Source organism: Miscanthus floridulus, chromosome 1, assembly GCF_019320115.1.
Source record: "Miscanthus floridulus cultivar M001 chromosome 1, ASM1932011v1, whole genome shotgun sequence".
Taxonomy (NCBI): Eukaryota; Viridiplantae; Streptophyta; class Magnoliopsida; order Poales; family Poaceae; genus Miscanthus; species Miscanthus floridulus.
In genome coordinates, this window is record NC_089580.1 from 10,359,120 (window position 1) to 10,383,337 (window position 24,218).

Sequence of the window (24,218 nt, forward strand, 5' to 3'; positions counted from 1 at the left end):
ACAGCGTAAACACACAATGAATGAGATAGTACATTAACTCATCGACGGCTAAAACAACAATAAAAATGACTATTTATTGAGTGGGAAAGTGTATTTGTTGAAGAGCAACTGTAGAGTAAAGCAATGAAAACTGGAGGAATGAGGCGATGCCAGTGCGAGAACCAGCCTCTGCGCCGTCCATGCTTGGCTGCAATGCCCTTCGCCGGGGTTGCCTCCACCACTGCCTGCAAGATGCTTGACAAAAATGTCTCGCTCGCTGTCTAATTTTCTATTAAAAATTTTACACACTAAGCATTTGATGCATTTGATAGATTCTTCCAGAGTTCTCTATGCAAGTTATATGATTATTTGTACCGAAATCTGCAAGTTTCACAAGATTTGATTTCTCAGAAATTGATCAACAATGGTTTCAATTCCCAAAGACATACTGCTTTCCAGCACATCCATCATGCATAATCAGTGACACTTTTTAGATATTAGATATACCATGATATTTTGGTAAGCACTGTATTCGACCATATGTTGTAGGTAATATGACCAGCACATCTTTAACAATGTTAACAATACCTGAACTCTGCCCAAACCACTTTAAAGATGGTTAATTGACAACCAATGAATCAAATGCTTGTCAACTCGGTTATATCCAAACTCTGTTACACAAATACTTGGTGTAACATGCATTTTCGTTTACCGCTAGATTTGTTGATTGGAACTAATTCACCTTCTATCCACTGCTTAAACAAGATATTTCTATGCTAACATGTATTAGTTTTCCTCAGAAATAAATAGCAGGAAAAAATTTAAAAATATATGCCAAATATCCTGAAACTTAGTGTCCTATTCATATTCATGTCACACTACTTTTATCTCTACCGTTAGCAATCTTTCTCAGAAAGATATAGGAAAATACATCAAAATACCTGGCGAAACTCTAAAACTGAGCCAAGCACTTGACGGCACTGAATAGCTGTTCATGTCCACAGATTTTGCAGGTTGCTCCAGATGAATAAATCTTCTCAGGTATCAGATTACCTGAAGCATTATGCAAAAAATCAATATCTGACTTATAATATTTCTATTAGGATTTTTTTTGGGATTCAAACATTGAGTGAATTCTCTTTGCTTTCCATCTTCAGTTTCGATTGTTGTTGATGAATTAGTGTTGCATATCCAGCTAGGTTAGCATGGGCTCATCGATGGGTACAGGAGCAGTAGGTGCGCGATGACAACCCACGGTCGGATGCCCCGGTCACCATGGATGCCATCGTAGATGCACTGGACACCATGGCCAAGCCCAGCATTGTGCAGCAACAGCACCATGGCAGAAATCTTGTGCCTGGAGATGAAGAGATGCTCGTCTCTGCGACTGCAGTAGCAAGCTCGAGCACCTTCCTCCCACGAGATCATGCTCCCCACAGTGGAAGGGTCCGGACCGGTCCGGCGCCCCTCTTGGCGAGTGACAGCGACAGCGGCAGCGTGGCCTCAGCGGGGCTGCAGGCGGCGAACGGCGGCGCAGCTTCGGCGAGGGCAGGGGTGGGGGTGGCGCTCGGCGGGTGCGAGAGTGGCCACGGAGGAGGTAAGGCTCGGGCCTGCAGGGAAGAGGGGCGGGGACGGGAGCGGCGGAGGAGGAGGCGGAGGCACGGCGTGGGGCTGCGGGATGAGGAGCGTTGAGACCCGGGAGCAGGAGGGTTGATTTCGGTAAAGTTTGAGGGCTTTTTTGAAAAAAAAACTGAGAGGAGGCCTGGACTGCGGGTTGATTCGATTAAAGTTCGAGGTTTTTTTTTGCAAAAAGACCGCTGCTCGTCCGATCTAGGCTGTCCGCGCGCTCGATCTGATAGCCGTGAAAAGCGAGCGACGTGGCCACGCTGCCTGGCTCTCTTTTGGGTGTAGGATTCCTATAAGAAGATGGTAGACAAGATCAAGAAGCTTGTTCCCTCAAAAAAAAAGATCAAGTAGCTTGTAGAGAGGCAAATTTCAGGTTAGATGCTACATACAAGGCTGAAAAGCTAACCTTATCTGGCTTATTTTCTGATGAGAAGAGGAGAGAGCTATCTGCGAGGGTGAGAAATGCTATAAAGCACAAATCTGATCACAGGCGTGCACAGTAGGAATCACACCGAATGGCATTTGTTTTTTTTTCAGGATGCGTTGGGAGAAGACTGCTTGGAATATCGAGAGAGAGCGATGCTCTGGCATTTCCTTTGATAAACTCAGACCTGAAACCTGTCAATAAACCATATTAGTCCGATCGGCTGGGACTGGCTGGCTGGGCAGCCCCCTCACATGAATACTATTTATATGAACTAGTCAGCAGTACTTCTCTCTCACATAAACGAACCAGCAATGATACGAACCAGCCAACCGAACATGCTATATATATGTGGTACAGTTACCATTCATCAATCTGAGTATTTGTTGAAAATATAGAGTAGGGATGAAATCCCTCCCTATGGCCAAGATGAAATCCCTCCCTATGGCCATGCCCCTCGTCGTCTACCAAATCTCACGGTTTTTTGTGTCAAAAAATACACAGTGTTTTCCTAGGATTCAATTCGAACCGAACCGGGAAATAAATAAGACACCCAACAAAAAAAGAGAAAAAAACCGAAAAATAGAAAACAGCTTGGAAGGTGCCATCCAGCGCATGTACCTACGTCAATGTTACAGTTACGTGCATTGTGTTAAAAAAAGAGTGAACGTTTTGCATATGAAACCCCTCACTCTCTAAAACTTCCTCTATACAAAGGCTATGTTTGGATCAGACAGCTATTTGTTAGCTGCTAGATAAATGAAACCAGCTATAGTTTGTTAATAGAAGAGTTATTAGTTAACCTATTAGCTTAGGCCGTGTTTAGTTTATGAAAGTTGGAATTTTGGGCTACTGTAGCACTTTCGTTTTTATTTGGCAATTAGTGTTCAAACATGGACTAATTAGGCTCAAAACGTTCGTCTCGCAATTTCCCACCAAACTGTGCAATTAATTTTTTTTCGTCTACATTTAATGCTCCATGCACGGGCTGCAAACATTCGATGTGATGGCTACTGTAGCACTTTTTGGGATTTTGGGTTGGAATTAAACATGGGCTTAGTTTCCTTTGGATCCTGTAGATAAGTAGTACTTAGCTAGTAAAAGCCAGCTAATAACTTTTTAGCTAAATAGTTTATTTTAAGCTACTAGTTGGGCTATTATCTGGAGCATTTAGGTCCACTAGAGTTAGCTTTAACAGCTTACTATTAACATATGGAATAGGACCTTCGTTGCCAGTGTTGTCATTGTGAACAATGCTACTGGTAATACTAGAATTGGAATTCTATTGTTAGACTATACAATTAATCTAAGTGCACCAGCGGTGCATGAAAAATGATCCATTATTATACTATCATGATCAATCTAAGAGTGCTAGCAGTTTGTGAAGAAAGAAGATTTTATGTCCTAAGTGTTTAAAGTGGCAAACCTTAGAAATGACCTTATACATGGTAACCATATATAGGTGTTAGAATCAATGAATTTAAAACTTAGCTTCAAGCAACAAAATGGGTCCTTTCGACTGCACTTAAGGCAAGGCTAGACTCCCGCTGCATTCCCTATTATTGAGAGAAAAATACTATGTAACAGTTATCCAGCAGTATTGCGACCATCAATCGAACAGGCCCATAATGCACATAGAGAGAAATAGGTGGGAGATTGCTAACTTATTTTCCATCTTATTTTCCATTTCAAGAAACAACACCGGAGTCCAGACCCTAGCACATGTAGATTCCATCTTAGGCACCCTTCTGATGCTTTTGGAACGCCTGCTACTCAATTTTTTTTCATAAGCAATTACATAAGCAAGTAGGATGTTTGTGTTTTGCTAATTTGTTAGCCAATGTACTATGCTTGATTTCCTCTAAATAATGAATATAGCACTATACCAATTAAGTAGTACAAAAATGAATATGATGAACTCCCTCTATTTCAAATTATAAGATAAGTATATATTATGTCTAGATATATAATAAAAGCTATGTATCTAAAAAAAAAGGTCAAAACGTTTTATAATTTGGAACGGAGGGAGTACATTACAACACAAGTTCAAAAGCCTTCCAACGCTTGTCTATTTGATCTAAACACCATATATTATGAGTTCAATTATAATATTTTGACCAACCTACTATTATAATGTACATAATCCATTTCAAGCATAATCTAACACTAATTTAGGGATTTAGATAACCTAGATTATTATAACTAATAACCTAAATTATTATAATCTTATTTATAATCTGGTTCTAATAATCGAAAGGTGATCTAAACATGACCAAAAGATGTCCTTCTAGGTGAAATTATCGATTTCTACTAAAAAACATTATTTTTTGAGGTTGTATTCGGACAGCTATTCCTTCGCATCACCACACGATACGCACGAGCAGGGACCCCTGTTACACCACTACAGCTCCCGCCCAGCATCATGGCCTTCCATTCCCCAATCTAGGGTTGCGAGCTCCCCGCCACCGCCGGCCATGTCCGACACGGACGTCGACATCGAGATGCGCGAAGCCGCCGCGGCCGCGGCCCCAGCCGGCGACGAAGACGGCGAGGGCGACACCGAGGAGGACGAGGACGAGGACGAGGTCGACGAGGAGGAGGAGGAGGAGTTGCCCGCCGCGGCGCCGGCGCCGGCCGAAGAGCAACCCGCCCCAGCGCCCATCTCGGCCTTGCCGGGGAACCCAAACCAGCTGACGCTGGTCTTCCAGGGCGAGGTTTACGTTTTCGAATCCGTCACCCCCGAGAAGGTCTCTCCTCGATTCATTTCGTTCTGTTTTGCAGTTCACGTGGAAATGTTACTCGAAATTCTTGCGATCGAATCTGAAATTTGACGTGTTTAGTAGTACTGTAGTAGTCAGCGACAGATGGACATATGCTTGATTTTCCTGTTTCTGTTTGGGGGCCACCCCGCATAGAGCGGGAGCTAAGCCCTTTTTTTTGTTTGTTTGTTTGGGGGCCCTTTCGTTGTCGACTAGTGTGCATATTTGAATTTCAAGGTTGTGCAACTGTTCTCACAGTTCCTGCTGGCCGAAATCTTTTCCCACCTGATTGATTTTGTGTTGGGGTTGGTCCGGTTAATCAATTTTGGTTCGCCAAAGCATAGTCATCATCATCAAGTACATAAATGAGTTACGTCGTGGCCATGCCTTAATGGCTTTTATGTAATTTTCTTCTTTGTGTTGACTTGAATAGCAATACTGTTATGCATACTAGGCTGGTAGGTTATACCGCTTACCCCTATACCTGTGCAGTTGTGCTAATCTGTGTACTGTGTAGAAGCCCTATGCTTCTGAATCGAGGTAACTTAATTCCAACAAACTACCAGCCCACCACTGAGATTCTGTGATTCAATAATTGGTTGCTGGGCTATTATGCAGCCTGACTGTATGATAGTTTTGCTTTACTACAATAAAAAGGATACAGTCCTTAGCCACTGTGGCTTGAGGCAGTTTTCAACCCTGTCATAACATGCTTTTTTCCTGTAAGGAGCATATTAACCAAACATCATATTTGTATGTGCTACTTGGTACTGCCAGGGCCTGTTCGCTTGCTCGTAAACGATCGTAAATTTCCAGCCAGGAACAGTGTTTTTCTCTCACACCAAACCAGCCAACAGTAAATAATCCACGATACGATACGGCCTCCCGAACAGGCTGATTATTCATGTGTTACCATAGTACTCGAGTATTCATCTGGTTATACATATAGGTATAGGTAACTCTGTTTTCTTTTTAACCCCTTGGTCCACTTCTCTTTTTTCTGAGCTGAAGTTTATTTTTCAGGTTCAAGCTGTGCTGCTACTGTTAGGACGCGGTGAACTACCACCTGGTTTAGCTGGCATGGTTTTACCTAATCAAAATGAGAACAAGGCATGCACAAATTGATGTGCAGTTTGTATGACAATAATTCTATCACTGAGTTCATGTAATAGTATCCTATTACCATTCTTCTGTAGGGTTATGATGATATACTTCGGAGGACAGACATTCCAGCAAAAAGGGTTGCTTCACTAATCAGGTTCCGTGAGAAAAGGAAGGAAAGAAATTTTGATAAGAAAATACGTTATGCTGTTCGCAAAGAAGTGGCACTCAGGTTTGTAGCTCGTCTTGACTCTTGAGCAACCATCAATTTTATTTCTATTGAATGTGGTGTGGTGCACTAGTATATATCTTTAATCACCGGTGAACCTTGAATGGTGAAATTACTTTTGTGCCTATTGGAGCAGAGTATATTTCTGATGAGTAGTTCCAGCTATTTTATCGGCATGCCATGCTTCTGCTGCTTAATTGAATAAATGATCATTATTGGAGCATAGCGATTGGTTTCATCAGAGATGAAACAACTGGTCACCCTTTTTACAACTAACTGTGATAACCGAGAAACGCGCCATTAGTTTTTTTTTCTTACTGAAAGTTCAGCTTGACCCAGCTTATATATGAGCCAAGGAACCAGAATTTGTCCCAGCTACTGACTTTACTTGCTTGGTCAATTTGTTTGAATTGTAAATATAGTCAGTTATAAGGAAAACCGAAATAGTTTGTTTTCATGACGATAGCAATAATGTGGTAGTAGTATCATTAAATCCTACATATACAATATAACAGTCATTAGATGTGAGGGCATATGCTTCTGCAAGCCATGGATGTAACCTAGATTGGAGTCTAATAGGATCATAGGATAGCCTATGGCCTAGGACGCAGAGGAAGACATATCAGGGACATAAAATTCTTCTACGTCAAAACATGAAGCCAACTAGCACGCACAGCTAGCAGGTATATTGCATGTGTTCATAACTGGTCGTGCTTTTTTTATTACTCTCAGGATGCAGCGTAGGAAGGGGCAATTTGCTGGAAGGGCCAGTCTGGAGGGAGAATCTCCAGCTCCTGGATTTGATCCTGGTTCGCAGGGTTCAGGCCTAGATTTTGCATCTCGAGAATCAATGTCTGTCTTGTATTTCATTAGTTGATACTTGATATGTTTTTTCTGTTCATTACTTTAATTCAAAATTGACCCCTTTTCCTCCTCCATGTCATACTCTGCAGGTGCCAGAACTGCGGCACTAGTGAGAAAATGACCCCAGCAATGCGTCGTGGTCCAGCTGGTCCAAGGACATTGTGCAATGCTTGTGGATTGATGTGGGCAAACAAGGTACAATTACATGCTTAAACATGCTGGATTCTTTCTTTCTGATGGCTGACATGATCATAGGTTCATAACTTCATATCATCTTTATTTTGTATTGTTAGGCGATCCCTTTTATGCCTTCTCTTGTACTTCTTCAGGTCATAGAAAGGTGACATGGATATGAAAAGAACACCTAGACCACATCTTTGACCAATAATTTTATTCAAAATTTATGTGTGAAACTAAATAAATTATGGCATTACCAAAGGATCGTCCAAGGTGAATATATGCATACTGTTCTCATTAGATGAGTCTATTCTAGGTCAAATTTAAAATTGGTTGATTGTGCTCCAAAATGTCACTCTTGTGAGTAGAGTGAGAACACGATAATATTGCACTGTGGTGGAATTATTTTGTGTGGTTGAACTTGGAAAATAATTCTTCAAAGCACGGATAACCCATACTTCACTGCAATGGACCAATGGTGTGACATGACATGACATGCTAAGGCAGCAAATTATGTTTTGCTGTTATTGTACTTGCAGCAGTGGTATATGTGGTTGCAGCTTGGTAGGTAAAATTTTATGTCATGTGTCGAGATATGGCTATGTTTAGTCATGTACTCCTATTGCTCTTTTAATTGGTTATAAATATGAATATCCAGTTGCAGCCCCTTGTCCTTTTCTTTTAAGAAAAAAAATTGTCGCCCCATGGAGGTCTGCTAAATGTTCTTCATTGACGAGATGCCAGAATATTAAGCATGTTGTCCTTTGGAGATGAACAGAAGGATTGAAGGAATGGTCTTATAAAACTTGAAGTGAAGGGTATTGTTTCTGTTGTGCTGTTAGGGCCTGTTTGGTAGAGCTCCATCTGATCCTGATTCTCTAAGGAAGCTGATTCTTTGAGAGAAGTGATTCTGTGGCTAAAAGTGACTCTCTTTGATTCTTTAGTATAAACTCTTGAAATCATGATGGAGAATCACTTCATAGAGTCAGGAGAAGCTACTTTTTTCAGCTCTCAGCCTCCTAGTTCATTTCAGAGAATCACTTCACGGAATCAGCAGAGAATCACTTCTCTCTGAAAAACTGTTTGGCAGAGCTCCTGCTGGATTCAGCAGAGAATCAGCTCTGGGAGCTCTGCCAAACGGGGCCTTAGTAAACTGCTCCTTTGGCAATTATTCCTGTCGTACAAAGATTGGAAGAAAGCAACTTGTTCTCTGTGATATGAACATATCTCGCATATCCAGACTTGACGCCACCTCTACTAAAATCTTTATACAGATTCTAAAAGTTTTCTTTTATGATGGCACTGGCCACCTTATTACACTTCTATAGTTACTACTTCATGTTTGGTGGCTGCAGGGTACCCTGAGAAGTTGCCCCAGGGCAAAAGTCGAATCTCCTGTGGTTGCATTTGAGCAGGTTCACTTTTTTCTTAATTACTATATCAGCATGACTTTCTGCAATTTCTGGCCTTTGAATATTTTCAAACCCCCAAAGCAATGCTGCCGTCTCTCAGGGAATAAGTGACAACAAAGCACTGGTGACACCGAGTAATGACAATGTCGCTGCAAGCAATGGCGAAGCGTAAGTGTTGAAATCGTTTGCCCTTTTCCAGTGCTAGCTATTCAGGCAGGGAGCTCATGAACTGCAACTGTGTGTTATCTTCTCCAGCACAAGGGCAGCAGAGATAGGAGTGCCCAAGGCGCCGTGACAGTGTATAGACATTATTGTCAGAGACAAAGATTTCGGATTCTTTGCCTACAGCTAGACAAGACACCCCCGATAGAAAGATTTGCTAATGAGGATACTGATTCTCATCAAGTGTACATTCATTCTTGCTTGACAGTATTAGACATGTAATTAACATAAGCTGTCCGATTGATGTCTGTTGTGTAAACTGTAAACCTAGATGGCATCTGTTGTGTCACATTTTCTGATTTTCTTCATTCTCATAAAATCGTAATCAAAGATTCCCTGCTACCCATTGATTGTCATATGGTATCTCATTCTGTGTAGCATGAATCATGATACATTTGCTCGATATGATCTTTTGGCCAAATATGCACCCTGATACAATTTCTGACATCTGAGATATGATATTGCAGCATTTCATATTGGTCTGGGGAATAAAATTAACCGCTTTTATTCAGTTTTGAAAATGCAATTTTAAAATAAGACTTTTTTTTTTTTGCAAATCCACCCCTTACAAGTTACAAACACCAAAAAAAAAAAACGGTTTAATTATGTTTGAGCAAAAAAAAAAAAAACGTGGCAAAACTATCAGACTGGTTATACACACCGTATCCTTTGTCATAAAGTGTGTGATTCCTGTAATTTTCAGACGATAAACGTGAATGCCGTTTGCAAAATCAATGCTGAGACTGGACAAATCCGGCTTATCAGCCATGGTGATGCTGATTTATCGGTCGCTGAAGCCATCAGCCAAACCGCATCAGGACCAGTAGAATGCTACGACTCTACGAGTTCTCGGCTGCTGTACATTTCGAAATCGCCCCGGCGCACTTCACCACTCGCGAGCCGCGGCTCGGCACGCCGCACGCCCCGTGACGACAACCCGCCCGTGCCGTGGTCGCAGACGCGTCCGTGATCTCCGTCCCCCCTCCTTCCTTCCTGCGCAAGCGTGCGCCTCCCCCCGCCTACCGCTACCAGCCGGCGATGTCGGTGCCCCCCGCCGGCAACCGCCAGGTCCCTCCCCCGCCTCCTTCCCCTCGTCCTCCGCATCTCCTTCCCTCGCTCGCATACTGGCTCACTATTCATTTTCCTGCAGGTGTCCCTGCGGGGGTCGAGCGCGAGGGAGATCACACGCGACGCGCTCCTGCAGAAGGTCTCCGAGGAGCGCCACCTCCGCAGCCACCTCCGCCGCGCCGCCGCGGCTGCCCTCTCCATCCAGGTACCTCCCACAAGGCCGCCAACACCCAACGCCCCCCTTCTCCGCCCATCATGTGTACCTACCTAACCACCCGCCGCCCACCAATTCCTGTCTGAGCTCTGAAAAATTCGCTTGCTGCTCATGACATGGATTTTGCTTTCGAGTTTTCGGGTAGTTTAATTGATCTGTGAGCCACTGAGCCCGTGGTTCGTTTCAATGATACACATGATTTTGATGTCTGTTTGGAGAGAGATGATTGTATTGGCTTATGAGTATGTCTTTCTGTTTAAATTTTGCACTATGTTCTGTTGTCAAGTGTACATAGCTAAAGAAGTTGATAACCTGATTCATATTTAATGTGTTCGCTGTATCCTGCATTTATACTACGTTATTGATATATTGCGGCAAAGCTTTTGCCATCCTTTCTAAAAAAAATACTACATTATTGGAATGCATGAAAAACATCCTGAAACACTATTTTTCAACTTAAATATGCAGGGGATATGAACAATAGCAATAAGCTTGATGCATAAACTGTACTTATTGGTCTACAGTATATAAAAAATGTACTCCTACATATAACTCCATGAGCATGAAAATGTGCAATGACTGTATGGTTGTGCTTTCTTGCACTTATCAAATTGATGATCACTGTTCTTTTTTATTTTCTTGTGCCAGCGAATATGGAGAAGGTACCATGTGATAAGAACGGTTTCAGAACAGCTCCATGAAGACTGGGAGCTATTAATGAACCAGCCTAACATCGACTTGACTACTCAATGGATATCTAGAAAGATGCTTAGGCCATTTCTATTCTTCATTACTCAACCTTCTAGCTGGCACAATGGACTACAGAGCAAGACTGTGGAATCGATCTTAACATGCTTCAAGATTATCTTGAATAGTATAAACTCAATGGGTATGCGTTTTCTAGTAATATTACATTTGCTTTGACCATTCTGTTGTTTGTGGTCTACTTGAGTATTTGCGGTTCAATCTTTCTTAGGACTACAATCATCGTATTGCTCAACCCTGTACAAGATGGCTGACTACTAGAAACAGATTAGCCGACTTTTAGCACAAATATACAAAAGCCTAGCTGGGTGACCACTGAGCACACATGTTTTGTTTGATGTACTTAGGTACTGATGGTTGTGAGTTGTGACCATATGAGACAACAAACATATGACTAGAATATTTGTCTTGAACTCGTGATTTATGGTCTGTTTCTGGCACTATTTGTTTGACTCTACTATCTAGTCAGCGATCTAATAATGGAAGTGTTTTGGCCTTATGGGTGCCATAGTGATGGTTCATGAGTTCTTAAATAAAGTAAATTACCTTAGTGCCATCACTAAGATGCATATATTGGAAAGTTCCATCAATCATGAGGATGGCAGGTGGGGCCTGGGTCACATGCCAGCGGCACATGGAATGGCACTTTCCACCTTGGCGATGTTGTTTATGGTACTGCACAATGTCAAATATGAAATTTAACAATCAGACAATCAGTTTCTTTGGTGCTGACTTTATTTCATGATACTATTCAAACTGATTTAATTCAGTGCTTTAAGTTAATATGTATTCCAAGCTTTGGTTGTATGAAGCAGAAATGGGTCTAACCAGCTATAGCATGACTTTGTTGATGACAGCTCAACAACAGCTGCATGCTAAGCTTGAAAAACACCCCCACTATGAGTATTCAAAAGTTGAAACTTAGACGAATGTCTATAAATTATAGTATAGAATTGATGCCATCCACAATAGTCTTGCTTTGTTATACGATAGATTAGGCTATGCGCCAAAACTATAACTTGATTAGATTTGGTCATATAGCAGAACAACAAATTGTTGGGCAGGTTCCTCATGTTATTTCTTCTGATCAACACACATCCCTTTACTGACTTGTATCTTTTTTCTGTAGATGCAAGCAAAAACTTCTGCTCCTTTGCTGTGGGTATACCAGAAGAGAGGTCTATTTGGCTTTATCAGGCCAAAAAGCTGATTTCACTGTGCTTTTTCATTCTTGCCAGGTGTGACCATTCCTGTTGCAAGGATGGAAGCATAGTTGATATGACTGCTGTTGCTATGAGATTGGCTGTGTCTCTAACTGATTGCAAAACATGGAAAAGTTTAAACAGTGAGAACACTAGCGCTGCAGATGCCTCTGTAGAGAGTTTGATTGAATTTATCGGTACATGCCAGAGTGGCATATATAATTGTGTTAGGCAATATATAAAGTCTCTTGGCCCTCATGTTACTTCAGGGAAGAAAAGTTCTGCAACAGATGATGATTTTCTGATCACTGCTAGTGCAGTCACTTTAGCCTTGCGCCCATTCCACTCTAAGAAAGCAGAGAGGGGTGCTGATCTGAATGGTGCTTCAAAGAAATACTTCACACTTATACTTACAATACCATATCTGTGCAAACGCATGCCACCTCTGTTGTTACCTGCTCTTAAGCATTTTTCTGTGCTGCAACCGAGTCTCAATATTTTACTGGTAAGGGTCTTATTGTTGATATTGACAAATTCTGCTCTGGCATTTTCCATGTTATTGAATTAACTATTATGAAATCATAAGTCTCTAAAGATTCAGAACTATCAAATATTACTTTTTCTTTGTGTGTTTACATGGCAAGATAGCAAGAGTTATTTATGTAATTGAAGCCGTTAACTTGCAAAGTGATGTTTGTTTTTCAGAGGATCTTACTTTACTGATTGTGGCCAATATACTGCTCTGTATGTTGGCGTAGCATTGCAAGATACTGCCATGTCACTAATACTCGCTACCAACTTTCTAATTTTTAGTGCAAGTAACCTAGTCGTAAGTGAACAAAAATACTATCAATCTATTTATCTCCAAGTTCTTGTAGTGTTTATAAGAAATTTTCATTATTTTGTTCAGATCTAGACAAATAAATTACATGCTGTTTGTGGATTTTAATGAATTCTTGACGCTTATGCTTTAGGTGTTGTAGTGCACGTATTAATTGCTTTGCTACCTACTGCAGCTGTCAGCGGTTTTTATTTTGCATGAACCATCACAGTTTACTCATTGTATTACTTTAAGAATGGCATATTGTAAATGTGGAACTGATCAAGCCATGGCAGGTGGTGGCAGATCTCCAAGGATAAAATATTTCAAGAAATAATAAAATTGGAGCAGTCAGAGGTTTCAGCTAGTATTATTCCTTGCTCTGGTTGGGCTCTTGGAAATATAGTGAACTTAGCTACCAATCATGATGACTTATCCAATTCAGGGTGCTTCATTCAAGAACTAGATTTCTGCTTATATGTTGATGCTATTAATTGTATTTCCCAAAACTTACTGGAAAGTTTTGAGAAAAACAAGAGGATGTCTCAAAATGTTGGTAATATCACTTCCCATGCCGACACATCTGTTGCAGAGGAAGGGGATACCAATGACGGCTGCAGAATGAGAACATTATTTATGGACCTTCTGAAGCCAATTTACCAGCAATGGCACCTTAGAAAACTTTTGATGTTGGCGAAAGAGGATTTTTCATGCTGCAGGGCAACTAATTATGATCCAAACCTGAAGAATATTTATTTTCGCAGCCTAAAGTTGTCAGATGTTGTATGCTTCTACTATCACATGCTTAGAATTTTCTCATCGCTCAACCCATCTATTGGTGCATTGCCTATTCTCAACATGCTTGCATTCTCACCTGGATTTCTAGTTGATTTATGGGGGGCACTAGAAATGTCCATTTTTGGTCCACCTATCCAGAATTCACAAGAAACAGGACATGAGAAACAGTTGGCTACAAGTAGTTCAGGTGAGCAAGTATCCTCCATGAGGCAAAGAAGGAATGCCAAGGACACATCAAACAAGTGGGCAAATGTGCTCCAGAAGATTACAGGAAAATCCAATGGTTCAGAGGAGGGCACTTTACCTGATAGTATTTTATTTTCTCAGCAGTCTAATGATGATGCATTAACTTCATGGGATATTGAAGCCATGAGACATGCATCTCAAGAAATTGGAAAGGACTTAATGTGCATGTTGTATCTTTTCTGTGCTATATATGGGCACCTATTACTTGTGCTAGATGATATTGAGTTTTATGAAAAGCAGGTAATATGCTTTGTGCCCGTACTTATCTCTATTTCTTTGTCTCCTCACATTTTTTATAACATTCTTTGCCTTCTGACTTCACAGGTTCCTTTTACTTTAGAGAAGCAGCGGAAGATTTCATCAGCACTTAATACATTTGTATACAATTCTTTCATTCAAAATAGTGGAAGCTACAGCAAGCCTCTTGTGGATGTTGCTGTCAGATGTCTTAATCTACTCTATGAAAGGGACAGTAGGCATAAGTTTTGTCCTATTTCCTTGTGGTTGGCACCTGCTAGAAATGGCCGAATTCCAATTGCTGCTGCTGCCAGGTCTCATGAGGCAGCATTTGGTCATTTTCCAGGAAATAATTCGTCAGGAATTCCTCCCCGGAGCTCTGTACTTACCACATTACCACATGTATATCCATTTGAAGAGAGGTACCTCACTGTATTTAGGTCTAAACAATGTCAATAATTTTAACGGACATCGTGAACTTAATAGAAATAATGTTTTGAACTTTCTCTCTCTCTCTCTCTCTAAAAAAAAGAGATCCTAAACTTATGATTATGATATGAGTCAATTGTTGTTACCTACCCTACCTGCTTATCACGTGCTCCTTTTTGCAGCGGATTTTTTTTCTCAAACACATTTGCACTGAATCTGGTTATCACTAGGATCTTTGATCGTTGTTGCTTTTCTCACACATAGAAATCCACTAAAGAGATACTTGCACACCATGATGCACTTAGTGCCGATTTTTCTTGGTGGATCATACATGATATTTCACAAAGCTTATATGGTAATTCTGTCTGATGGTTGAGGAAAATTTGATACACTTGTACTCCTTTACAAATGGCCAAAAAGTCACCCTTTTTTTAGGAAGATGTTTAAATTGGCATACAAAATTCTACCTGTTTTCATTTTGAGATTTATTGAATGAAATGGTACACATACATTATCTGCTGGAGGAACTCATGTAGTGGCCATACTGTGCTTGTGTAGTTGTGTATACACTTGTTATGTTGCTATAGTGTGACAGACACCTATCTCACTAGTTTCTATTCACTTGTTTGTTTGGTTGATGAGTTTGACCTATAGTAGCATATAGATTCTTTTTACAAGCTGCACACTTTTTTATTACTTAAGCATTTCTAGCAGTGTATATTTTCTTAGCATCATTTTATGGCTTTTACCCAGAGTGCAGATGTTTAGAGAATTTATTGAGTCAGACAAAGCATCAAGAAGAGTTACTGGTGAAATTTCTGGGCCAGGCCCGGGATCTATCGAGATAGTTATTCGTCGAGGCCATATAATTGAAGATGGATACAGGCAGTTGAACTGCCTAAGATCAAAGTTGAAATCTTGCATTCACGTGTCATTTGTGAGTGAATGCGGTCTTCCTGAAGCTGGTTTGGACTATGGTGGTCTGTCAAAAGAGTTCCTAACAGATCTGTCAAAGACCGCTTTTAGTCCGGAGTAAGCATACTGTTTTTCTCAACTTTTATTTATCTTATGATTTACACAACTTGTTTTTCTCAAAAGTGAAGACTGAAGAGTACTGTCATTCATGAAGACGATTTTGCTAACCTTTTTCTTCTATTTCTGACAACAATCAATAGGTATGGGCTGTTTTCACAAACATCAGCATCTGATACTAGCTTAATTCCCAGCAATTCTGCTAAGCTTTTGGATAACGGCATTGATATGATTGAATTTCTTGGTCGAGTTGTCGGCAAAGCACTCTATGAGGGGATTCTGTTGGACTATTCTTTCTCACCAGTATTTGTGCAGAAACTTCTTGGACGGTATAATTTTCTGGATGAACTATCAACTCTTGATCCTGAGCTTTATAGAAACCTTATGCAACTAAAGGTACTATAGATTTTTTGCTTTGGATTGGTTTCCAAGATGCAAGCAAGTTAAACTACTACTTAGAATATTACCTTTTCTATCGAAAAGATCATAAGATGGGTGGATGACTATTATTCAACCCCTTTGTTGTAGTATATTCCCCTGAGATATTATTCATGAATATGTGGTATGTCTTATTAATCTTTCAATGTATATTCTTAGTTTGTAGTGTTCACAGGTTAGTGGTGACACTAGGAGTCAATCTTATGCATTTATTTTTACATAATTTCTACAGAATCTTGCCATTTATTTAAGTATTGTTAAAATTGATTGTACTTTTGGGATTCATGAGGTTTCTCTCTGTAGTGGTTATATTATATATGATATCAGTTTGTTGATCAGCTACCTCTGTAAAACTCCATATGGTACCATTTTGGCTTTTCTTTTGCATACTAGCATTAACATAATAAGACAGTAACATTTTGATGCTATTACTGATCTGTAACAATAATTTGCACTACCTTTCTACCAAACAGCAATATGATGGGGATGTTGAGGATCTATTTTTGGATTTTACTGTAACTGAAGAGTTGGGTGGTAAAAGAATTGCCCATGAGCTTAGACCTGGTGGTAAAAATATATCTGTCACAAACGAAAACAAGTTGCACTATGTTCATGCAATGGCAGATTTCAAGCTTAACCGACAGGTTCGTTACACTCTGTTTTGTCTTGATTTACAAGGTTTTGTTCGGTACCAGTAAAGCTTTTTGTTAGCACCATTGTCCTTGCAGATACTTCCATTTGCAAATGCATTTTATAGAGGACTCAGCGATCTCATTTCACCGTATTGGCTGAGCCTGTTTAATGCAAATGAATTTAATCAGGTAACTCTCTTCTCCTTTCTTTTCTTTTCTTTTTTCCTTGAGAGGATTCTCTTCCCTATTTTCTATACTATTGAAACTGGCATCACGCCAGGTATAATGCAGGAAATGAGCTTTGATCTAACAGTAATAACTAAAGTATAAAACTTTGAATGAATTCAAATATTTAGAATTAAGAAAAAATTCTAACTTAAATTTTCTTGTTAAAAATTAAAAACGAAATTGTGATGTAAGTGATAGAAATGAAGAGAAATTGAAATTTGAATTGTGCTTGTGAATAATAATACCACATTGACCCCTCAGAAAATAATAATACCACATTGCTCTTCTTTTTATAAAGAAGAGAATCGGTAATAGCTGGCCAAACACCAAGCATTCCCTTAACAGATTAACCAATATTTGACTAGCTCAAGAAACGTTCTTATACAATGTATTAACTGGCGTAGTGCATTTAACATGTCAAAAGCTGAATCCGTGGCCCACTGTTTCAAATCCTGCTAATTCACCACTGCCACATACAGTTACTTTCAGGTGGCCTGCGGGATTTTGACGTTGATGATTTGCGGAACAACACCAAGTATACTGGTGGTTATACTGAGTCAAGTCGAACTGTTAAACTCTTCTGGGAGGTATATGTATTTGTATAATTTTGCTCATTTTGCATTATTGGTTTCTTGCTATTTCCTGTTTTGCATTAGGGATGCATGTAACTTGGTAAGATCCTAGGATTATCAGCTTGGTTACCTATGTTCATGCAATACATACCCAATTTAGAAATTTCTGGAGCAGTGCAGTTCATGTATTTTCTTGTCTGGTGATAATAACTTTGGAAAAGAGATCATTTGGTATCCTGTAATATAACTGTGAATTGTGATCCTGACATACTGGCAGCTGAAACTTGCCTTGTACATTCCTGCCATACCTGCACTGCATTTCTGGCCTATTTGCATGTGTAGCATGCATTTGCCCACTTCTTTTATATGCTACATAAATGATTTGGTCTGTTTGCCTCTGCATTTCAGCCAAATTTGATGAAATAACTATTTTTGTTTACCACCAACAAGTATAAATATTAATATGGTTTGCACATTTTTACTCATTATGCAGGCCATCAAAGGATTTAAGCCAACAGAGCGTTGTTTGCTCCTAAAGTTTGTGACAAGCTGTTCACGAGCTCCATTGCTTGGATTCAAGTACTTGCAACCTTCTTTCACGATACATAAGGTTTGAGCACATTCCAAGAACTTTTCCTGTTTTGTTGATATGTGACAGATTGACTTAAGGAAGGTGACGAACTGCATTACTGATGCGCACCAACTTCTCAGCCCTTGTATAGTTCAGAACAAAGCCAAAAGGGCCTCTAGTCCAACTGGTTAGAGCGTCCCGGCGGCACTCCTTAGGTCCTGGGTTCGACTCCCCGTGGGAGCGAATTTCAGGCTGGGGTTAAAAAAATCTCCTCGTCTGTCCCACGCCAAAGCACAGGTCTAAGGACCGGCCCGTTCTCACCGGGCGACGGTGCCGCTGTGTAAGGGTGGGGCAGGGGTTCGGGGTTTTTTTTGGCCTGCGTGAGGTCTTCTTCTTAATGCAATGCCTGGGGGTGGTCATACCCTCGCAGGTCCAGTTTATATATATATATATATATATATATATATATATATATATAGAGAGAGAGAGAGAGAGAGAGAGAGAGAGTTCAGAACAAACTCTTCCACGTGAAATACTCCTATCCCAAATTATACGACGTTTTGGCTTTTCTAGATACATTACTTTTACTATGTATCTAGACATACTGTATATCTATAAGTGCCTAGCAAAAGCTGCGTATCTAAAGAAGCCAAAACGTCTTATAATTTGAAATGGAGGGAGTACTATTTAAGATGATAAAGTGATGTAGATGTGGGCTCAAATGTTTCTTTCTTGATTTTTCTACAGTGATATCAACTTGAGACACATAATGTGCTCTAAATTTGTTTATGCAAGAATGATAATTAACAAAGTTACTTGATGGTATTGCTGTTAGTTCTGTAACAAATTGAACTTCTGCAACGCGGTTTTGATCATGTGTTATTTTGTTTTTTCCCCTCTCTGATTCATCAATCTTCTCATTCCCCTAGGTTCCATGTGATGTGACTCTTTGGGCATCAATTGGAGGCCAAGATGTAGATCGTCTTCCGTCTGCTTCCACATGTTACAATACGCTCAAGGTATATCACTGACCGGTGACATTCATACTGGCATGCACGCTCTCTTCTAACCTTTTCTAATCCTTTCTGTTACCTTCAGCTTCCTACATACAAGCGGTCAAGCACGCTGAGGAGCAAGTTGCTTTACGCCATTAGCTCAAATACGGGGTTTGAACTCTCATAGAGGTATATTTAGTGGTGGGGGTGTTGTGACCATGTCTTGGTTTTGCTGTGAACAGAGGTATAGCAAAATTCGATCGGATGTACAAGTGTCGCAATTGCATCTTGATTATTCGGAATAACAGCTTCTCTGAAGGTAACGCGACTTTCTATGCCAGTGCATAAAAAAAATGCTTGTGCCAGTCGTAGTAGTGCGCGTATTTCTTCTATGGCTTGTTCTTTTGCCGTTCAGCAGTTGCTAGTAGCTATGGTACACGGACACTGGGGGCTTGACTATCCAGTGGTGGTCGTGGTCCAGGCCTGCTGAGACGAGGAAGGTTGTACATCATATACTCGGTGCTCGATGGTCGCTGCACTGCATAAAACAGTACTTGGAAATATGCCATGGGCTGTACGTCGATCACTCCAAATTCAAAATAGGTTGGGAAGGCGTGGAATGCAATTATACAGAGCGGAACTCTTACAGCAGTCCAACTTTTTCCAAGCATCACAAAACTACGGGAGATGATGGGCAGACAGCAAACATACAGACAAGCACACAGTAGCAGCACAGAACGGTACACAGCAGGACGAAGGGCGGGCGGGAACTCAAGTCGAGTGTATTTGCTGGAGGCTGTTGCGTGGCTCACGCGATGAGCTGGAGGCCCTGCAGGAGGAGCGCGTCGGCGAGCACCTTGTTGGCGGCGTCCGTGGGGTGGAAGCCGTCCCAGAAGACGTAGCCCGTGGCGTTGGTGCACGTCCCCGGCGCCCCCTGGTGGCACAGCACCGACGTCTCGATCGTGCCCGTGCCGCAGCACGCCCGCCGGGACTCGAAGAACCCTGCAGGAACCATCGACGTCTAGTGTTATTCACCCTCACCCTTGCCATGCCATAAAATAAAAGAATAGAGTAGGGATGAGAGCAGAGCATCGGCCGTGCTCTCGGTCGTACGTACCGGCGTTGGTGGGGTTTTGGACGAGGTCGAGGAGCGGCTGGTAGATGTCGAAGACGACGAGCTTGAGGTCCGAGTGCCGACGCTTCACGGCGTCCGCGGCCACGCCGAGCTTCCGGTTGAAGGTGAGGGAGTCGTTGTTGAGGCGCTCCACGCAGCCTGCGTTCCCGCCGCCGAACAGCGTCACGGACGCCGGGAGGCACCCCATCGGCGGCAGCGACGTCACGCCGATCCGGCGGGCGCCCAGACTGTACAGGCCCTGCATATACATGTTGGCACATATATGACGCAGTGGTACGGTACGGTGATTAGCCAGTAGCATGCACTACTAACGGGGGAGCTGATTCCTTACAGTATGCGCGCTCCTACTAACTGTACGGAAAAAAGTATTCAATTAATTAGAAGCAGATGACAGAGCATTATAGTACTACGTAGTTACTTTCATGCATGCATGCGGTTTATTACCCTGACTGGCTTTCAGGAAGAAGATTTGGCATGTCCTTTGACTGCTCACTGGATCGCACTTACTGGGTTTGGTACACCATTTAAGATTCAGTGCCACGGCCACACAGGCCGTGTCGGTATTCTTCCTGTAGAGGGAGGGCACATGCATGTACAGTACAGCGGCGTCCTCCTCCAAGGATGCATGTGATGAACTGACGATACACCGAGCGAGTACAACGACAAGGCCGGCAACACCAGTACTCAAGGATTTACGTAGTACTAGTACGTTGCCAGCTGTCTCTAACGTTCTTCTCCAGAAGAATGACCGTGCGTTTCTTTTTACTCACTCTTGGACACCGTTGCAGAGAGGCAGCATGCAAGTGGAGGTGCGTTCATGCCGGCAGTGGCGTGACCGTGCGAGTGGTTGGGAGAAAACAGCTGAACCGGCCGGCCGGCGCCAGCTGATATGATGTTGCAAAGAAGCATGCACCATGCACTGATGCACAGCAACGAAACGATATCTCGAACCAGACCGCACCAATCTCCAAGCATAGCAACTACTGGAGAGGACATGTGACGGCAGTAATGACCAGCAGCAGTGGTCTGCTCTCGATCGAGGTCATTGATATCACAACAAGAACCACTGCTACTGTTACGTACGTAACACAGTGACTGGCAGGCAACCATGGTTTAGACCTTAGTTTCTCTCCGAAACTTTATTTTCTATCGCATGAAATATGTGGACATATATAGAGTATTAAATATAGACTAAAATAATAATTAATTACACAGATTACGACTACTTTGCGAGACGAATCTTTTAAACATAATTAGTCCATGATTTGACAATAAAGTGTTATAGTGCTAATAACGGATTAATTAGACTTAATAAATTCGCCTCGCGGTTCTGTAATTTATTTTTTTATTAGTACCCGAACACCCGCGACACGTGGGTGTAAACACCACCGCATTCGATCCAGCCACAGCAGACTGAGGACGCGTTTGGAGGAGCTCCGGGCGGCTCCGGCTCCTCACCTCGGGTACTGTAGCAACACTGTGGCAGGAGCCGTTTCGGAAATCGAGGCGCAAAATGAACTGAAAAGAAGCCGAAAAGGGGAGGAGCCGGCGAAGCCACGATTTCGCGCTCCGTGCTACAGTGCATGAACAGTAGCGGAGCCGGAGCCCCCGGAGCTCCTCCAAACGCGTCCTGAGTTTTACTGAGGCCCATTGCACTGCATTCATTCCTACACGGCCCTACACGCTGCAACCTGTGACTTCATATCGTCTCCACCACTACGCTACGCCCATGCGACGTCATTCAATTGCGTATTCGCAATTGCATGCCCATGCCCCACTCGATGCCAAGTCTCAAGGTTTGAACTTTCTCGACATGCATCTTGTTGCATTGCATGGTAGCTAGGGCCGGAGTGGGGGGTATTACCGTACTTGCAACATATACCATCAATGAACTATCCCAACTAATCAAGTTGCAGTGGATCGAGAAAAAGGTTGTTAAGATCTGCTCGTAGTGAATTTTCGAGAAAAAGAAATATATAACCGCAGTCGAATTTGGGACGAGTGGTATGTAAGCAGCAAGCAGCATGTGGTTTGTGTTTACCGTACCTCGACGAAGGAGGTGAAGGGCGGCACGAGCGCGTCGGCGAACTGGTCGGGCGTGTAGGCGGCGCTCAGCATCGGGTTCACGTAGTAGTTCTGCACGTAGTCGCTGGTGCCGGCGCTCACCACGTAGATGGACCCGGACGTCAGCTCCCGGGCGCGCCGCTCGCCGGCCGACGCGGCCACCCGCGACTGGTACTCCCGGAAGTACTCCGCCTGACGGCTCAGCGAGATGGCGCCCTGCAATATAATGCAAGCATCAACATCGATCAATATATGGTTCGAGCAGCGGTGGTAGTGCGCCCTGCAATGTAATGCACGCAGCACGTACGTAGAGGGCGGCGGTGGCGTCGAGGTAGCCGGCGGCGCCGGATGCGAAGTTGGCGCCGTGGAGGAGGCTCTTGTTGTTGCTCTGCGCCTCCTCGCTCAGGTACGCCGGCGGGTACGAGCTCAGCCCAAGGCTCTCCACTGCATGCATCATCACATCAATGGGTTATTGTCCATCCATATCAAAATCACCCACGACTGAACACCCGTGCAAGAAGCTGCTGGTTAACTAGTAAACTACCCTACCGGTGTAGTCCGTGGCGAGCTTGCCGTTGCAGAAGCGGCCCGTGGGCGCGTGCGTGGCCGGGAAGTCGCGGCCGTAGGGCGGGAAGTCGGCGCGCACCAGCGTGGCCAACCGGTTGTTGTTGCCGGCGTCCACCACCGAGTCGCCGAAGATCATCACGCCCGGCACCAGCGCCTGCCCCGTCACAGTCGTCGTCGACACCGCCGAGAGCAGCACCACCATCACCGCCGCCGCCGCCGCCGTTGGCACGGATGAGCTCATCTTCATCGTCGTCCTCGCGCGCTCTCGGATCAGCCGCCGCCCGTCGTACACGCCGAGGAGTTGGCCGTGGACTGTGGTGGTGTGGACTAGCTATGGACGTGTCAGTGTGTTGGTAGGACTCACCACCGCGTGGTTTTAACGGGGTGAAGTGAAGTACTGCTGCTAGCCTATTAACTGCTTGTTGGAAGGTGGTGGGAAGAGGTGGGGGCACGCATTCAATGAGCTAGGTGGAGTGAGTAGTAGGTGAGCGGCTCGCTCGATTTTGCAGTCATAAGCAGCCTGTTTGGCTGTGCCTGAGTCGTAAATTTTCAAACGGAACATTATTTTTTTCTCGTATAAATCACTCGACAGTACTTCTTTATGAACCAGCAACCATACGAATCAGCCAATTAAACAGGCTGAAGATAGGACTGGTTCGGCTGGTTGAAAAACTAGTGCTCGTTTAGTTCCAAAAAATTTCTCAAAAAATGCTATAGTAGCCATCACATCGAATCTTAGGATACGTGCATAGAGTATTAAATATAGACGAAAAAACTAATTGCACAGTTTTGTTGAAAATTGTGAGACGAACGTTTTGAGCCTAATTAGTCTATGATTGAACACTAATTGTCAAATAAAAACGAAAATGCTACAGTAGGCAAATTCCCAAAATTCGCAAACTAGTGGATGAAAAATAATGTTCACTCTCCCACAAATTTCTTTAGATTCATCCAAATTTTTCTAAATTTCTCCCAGTGAACAAGGCCGTATAATGTTTTTTCCTCAATGGCTCTGTTCGTTGGTTGGTTTTCGTCATGGCTTATCAGCCAGCCAATAGTGTTTTTCTCTCACAACGAACCAGCATCCGCCGGGCTTATCAGCCCAAAAATCAACCAGCGAACAGGCCGAATATTTCAACATAAGTATCAGTATAAACCAAATTTTAGCATAATGCCTTTTTGGTTAAGCTCGGCTGTTTCTAATATTCAACGAATTTTCTATCTTGTTTTAAAAAAAACGAAAATTCTATCTATCTGTCGTTTTCGTTCAGCCCATTTCTGAAGTTGCACGCATGAGACCCGGTGGTGTTCCCATATGTCTGAATTATTCGAAATATCTACTATCTATCGAGCCGTTTTTTTTATACGGATATAGCGCGACCGGTCGCGCAAAACAACAGCGCGCGACCCCT

The 24,218-nt window shown here is 42.6% G+C and overlaps 3 protein-coding genes across 10 annotated transcripts; 2 read left to right on the plus strand and 1 right to left on the minus strand.

The window, feature by feature from the left end:
- Positions 1–4,390: 4,390 nt before the first annotated feature.
- On the plus strand, positions 4,391–9,149 carry LOC136472738 (GATA transcription factor 18-like). Of its 4 annotated transcripts, none has more exons than XR_010762407.1 (8): positions 4,393–4,776; positions 5,812–5,898; positions 5,985–6,121; positions 6,851–6,970; positions 7,072–7,177; positions 8,515–8,574; positions 8,653–8,739; positions 8,827–9,149. XR_010762407.1 is itself a non-coding variant. In XM_066470447.1 (8 exons), the coding sequence occupies exons 1-8, from the start codon at positions 4,504–4,506 to the stop codon at positions 8,864–8,866; spliced, it is 891 nt and encodes a 296-aa protein (XP_066326544.1). In that variant the 5' UTR covers positions 4,394–4,503; the 3' UTR covers positions 8,867–9,149. The 4 variants fall into 4 exon arrangements, 3 of the variants coding, with proteins under 3 accessions (XP_066326555.1, XP_066326563.1, XP_066326544.1); XM_066470447.1 differs by having other exon boundaries at positions 4,394–4,776; positions 8,672–8,739; XM_066470458.1 differs by lacking the exons at positions 8,515–8,574; positions 8,653–8,739; positions 8,827–9,149 and adding exons at positions 7,276–7,322; positions 7,818–8,506 and having other exon boundaries at positions 4,391–4,776.
- Positions 9,150–9,645: 496 nt separating this feature from the next.
- LOC136542252 (E3 ubiquitin-protein ligase UPL7) lies at positions 9,646–19,497 on the plus strand. 5 transcript variants are annotated; one of them, XM_066534636.1, is made up of 14 exons: positions 9,653–9,861; positions 9,944–10,066; positions 10,724–10,964; positions 11,970–12,547; positions 13,169–14,146; positions 14,231–14,565; positions 15,326–15,604; positions 15,748–16,000; positions 16,516–16,686; positions 16,771–16,863; positions 17,382–17,489; positions 17,968–18,084; positions 18,975–19,064; positions 19,144–19,497. In XM_066534636.1, exons 1-14 carry the CDS (start codon positions 9,832–9,834, stop codon positions 19,225–19,227), a joined length of 3,480 nt encoding a protein of 1,159 aa, XP_066390733.1. In that variant the 5' UTR covers positions 9,653–9,831; the 3' UTR covers positions 19,228–19,497. The 5 variants fall into 5 exon arrangements, 3 of the variants coding, with proteins under 3 accessions (XP_066390879.1, XP_066390733.1, XP_066390810.1); XM_066534713.1 differs by lacking the exons at positions 9,653–9,861; positions 9,944–10,066 and adding an exon at positions 10,091–10,216; XM_066534782.1 differs by lacking the exons at positions 17,968–18,084; positions 18,975–19,064; positions 19,144–19,497 and having other exon boundaries at positions 9,648–9,861; positions 16,754–16,863; positions 17,382–17,491.
- Positions 19,498–19,642: 145 nt separating this feature from the next.
- Positions 19,643–23,170, minus strand: LOC136542465 (GDSL esterase/lipase At3g53100-like). Its single transcript, XM_066534963.1, has 5 exons — positions 22,789–23,170; positions 22,547–22,683; positions 22,222–22,455; positions 20,158–20,413; positions 19,643–20,042 (listed from the first exon to the last, which is right to left on the minus strand). Exons 1-5 carry the CDS (start codon positions 23,051–23,053, stop codon positions 19,849–19,851), a joined length of 1,086 nt encoding a protein of 361 aa, XP_066391060.1. The 5' UTR covers positions 23,054–23,170; the 3' UTR covers positions 19,643–19,848.
- Between the last annotated feature and the right edge of the window lie 1,048 nt (positions 23,171–24,218).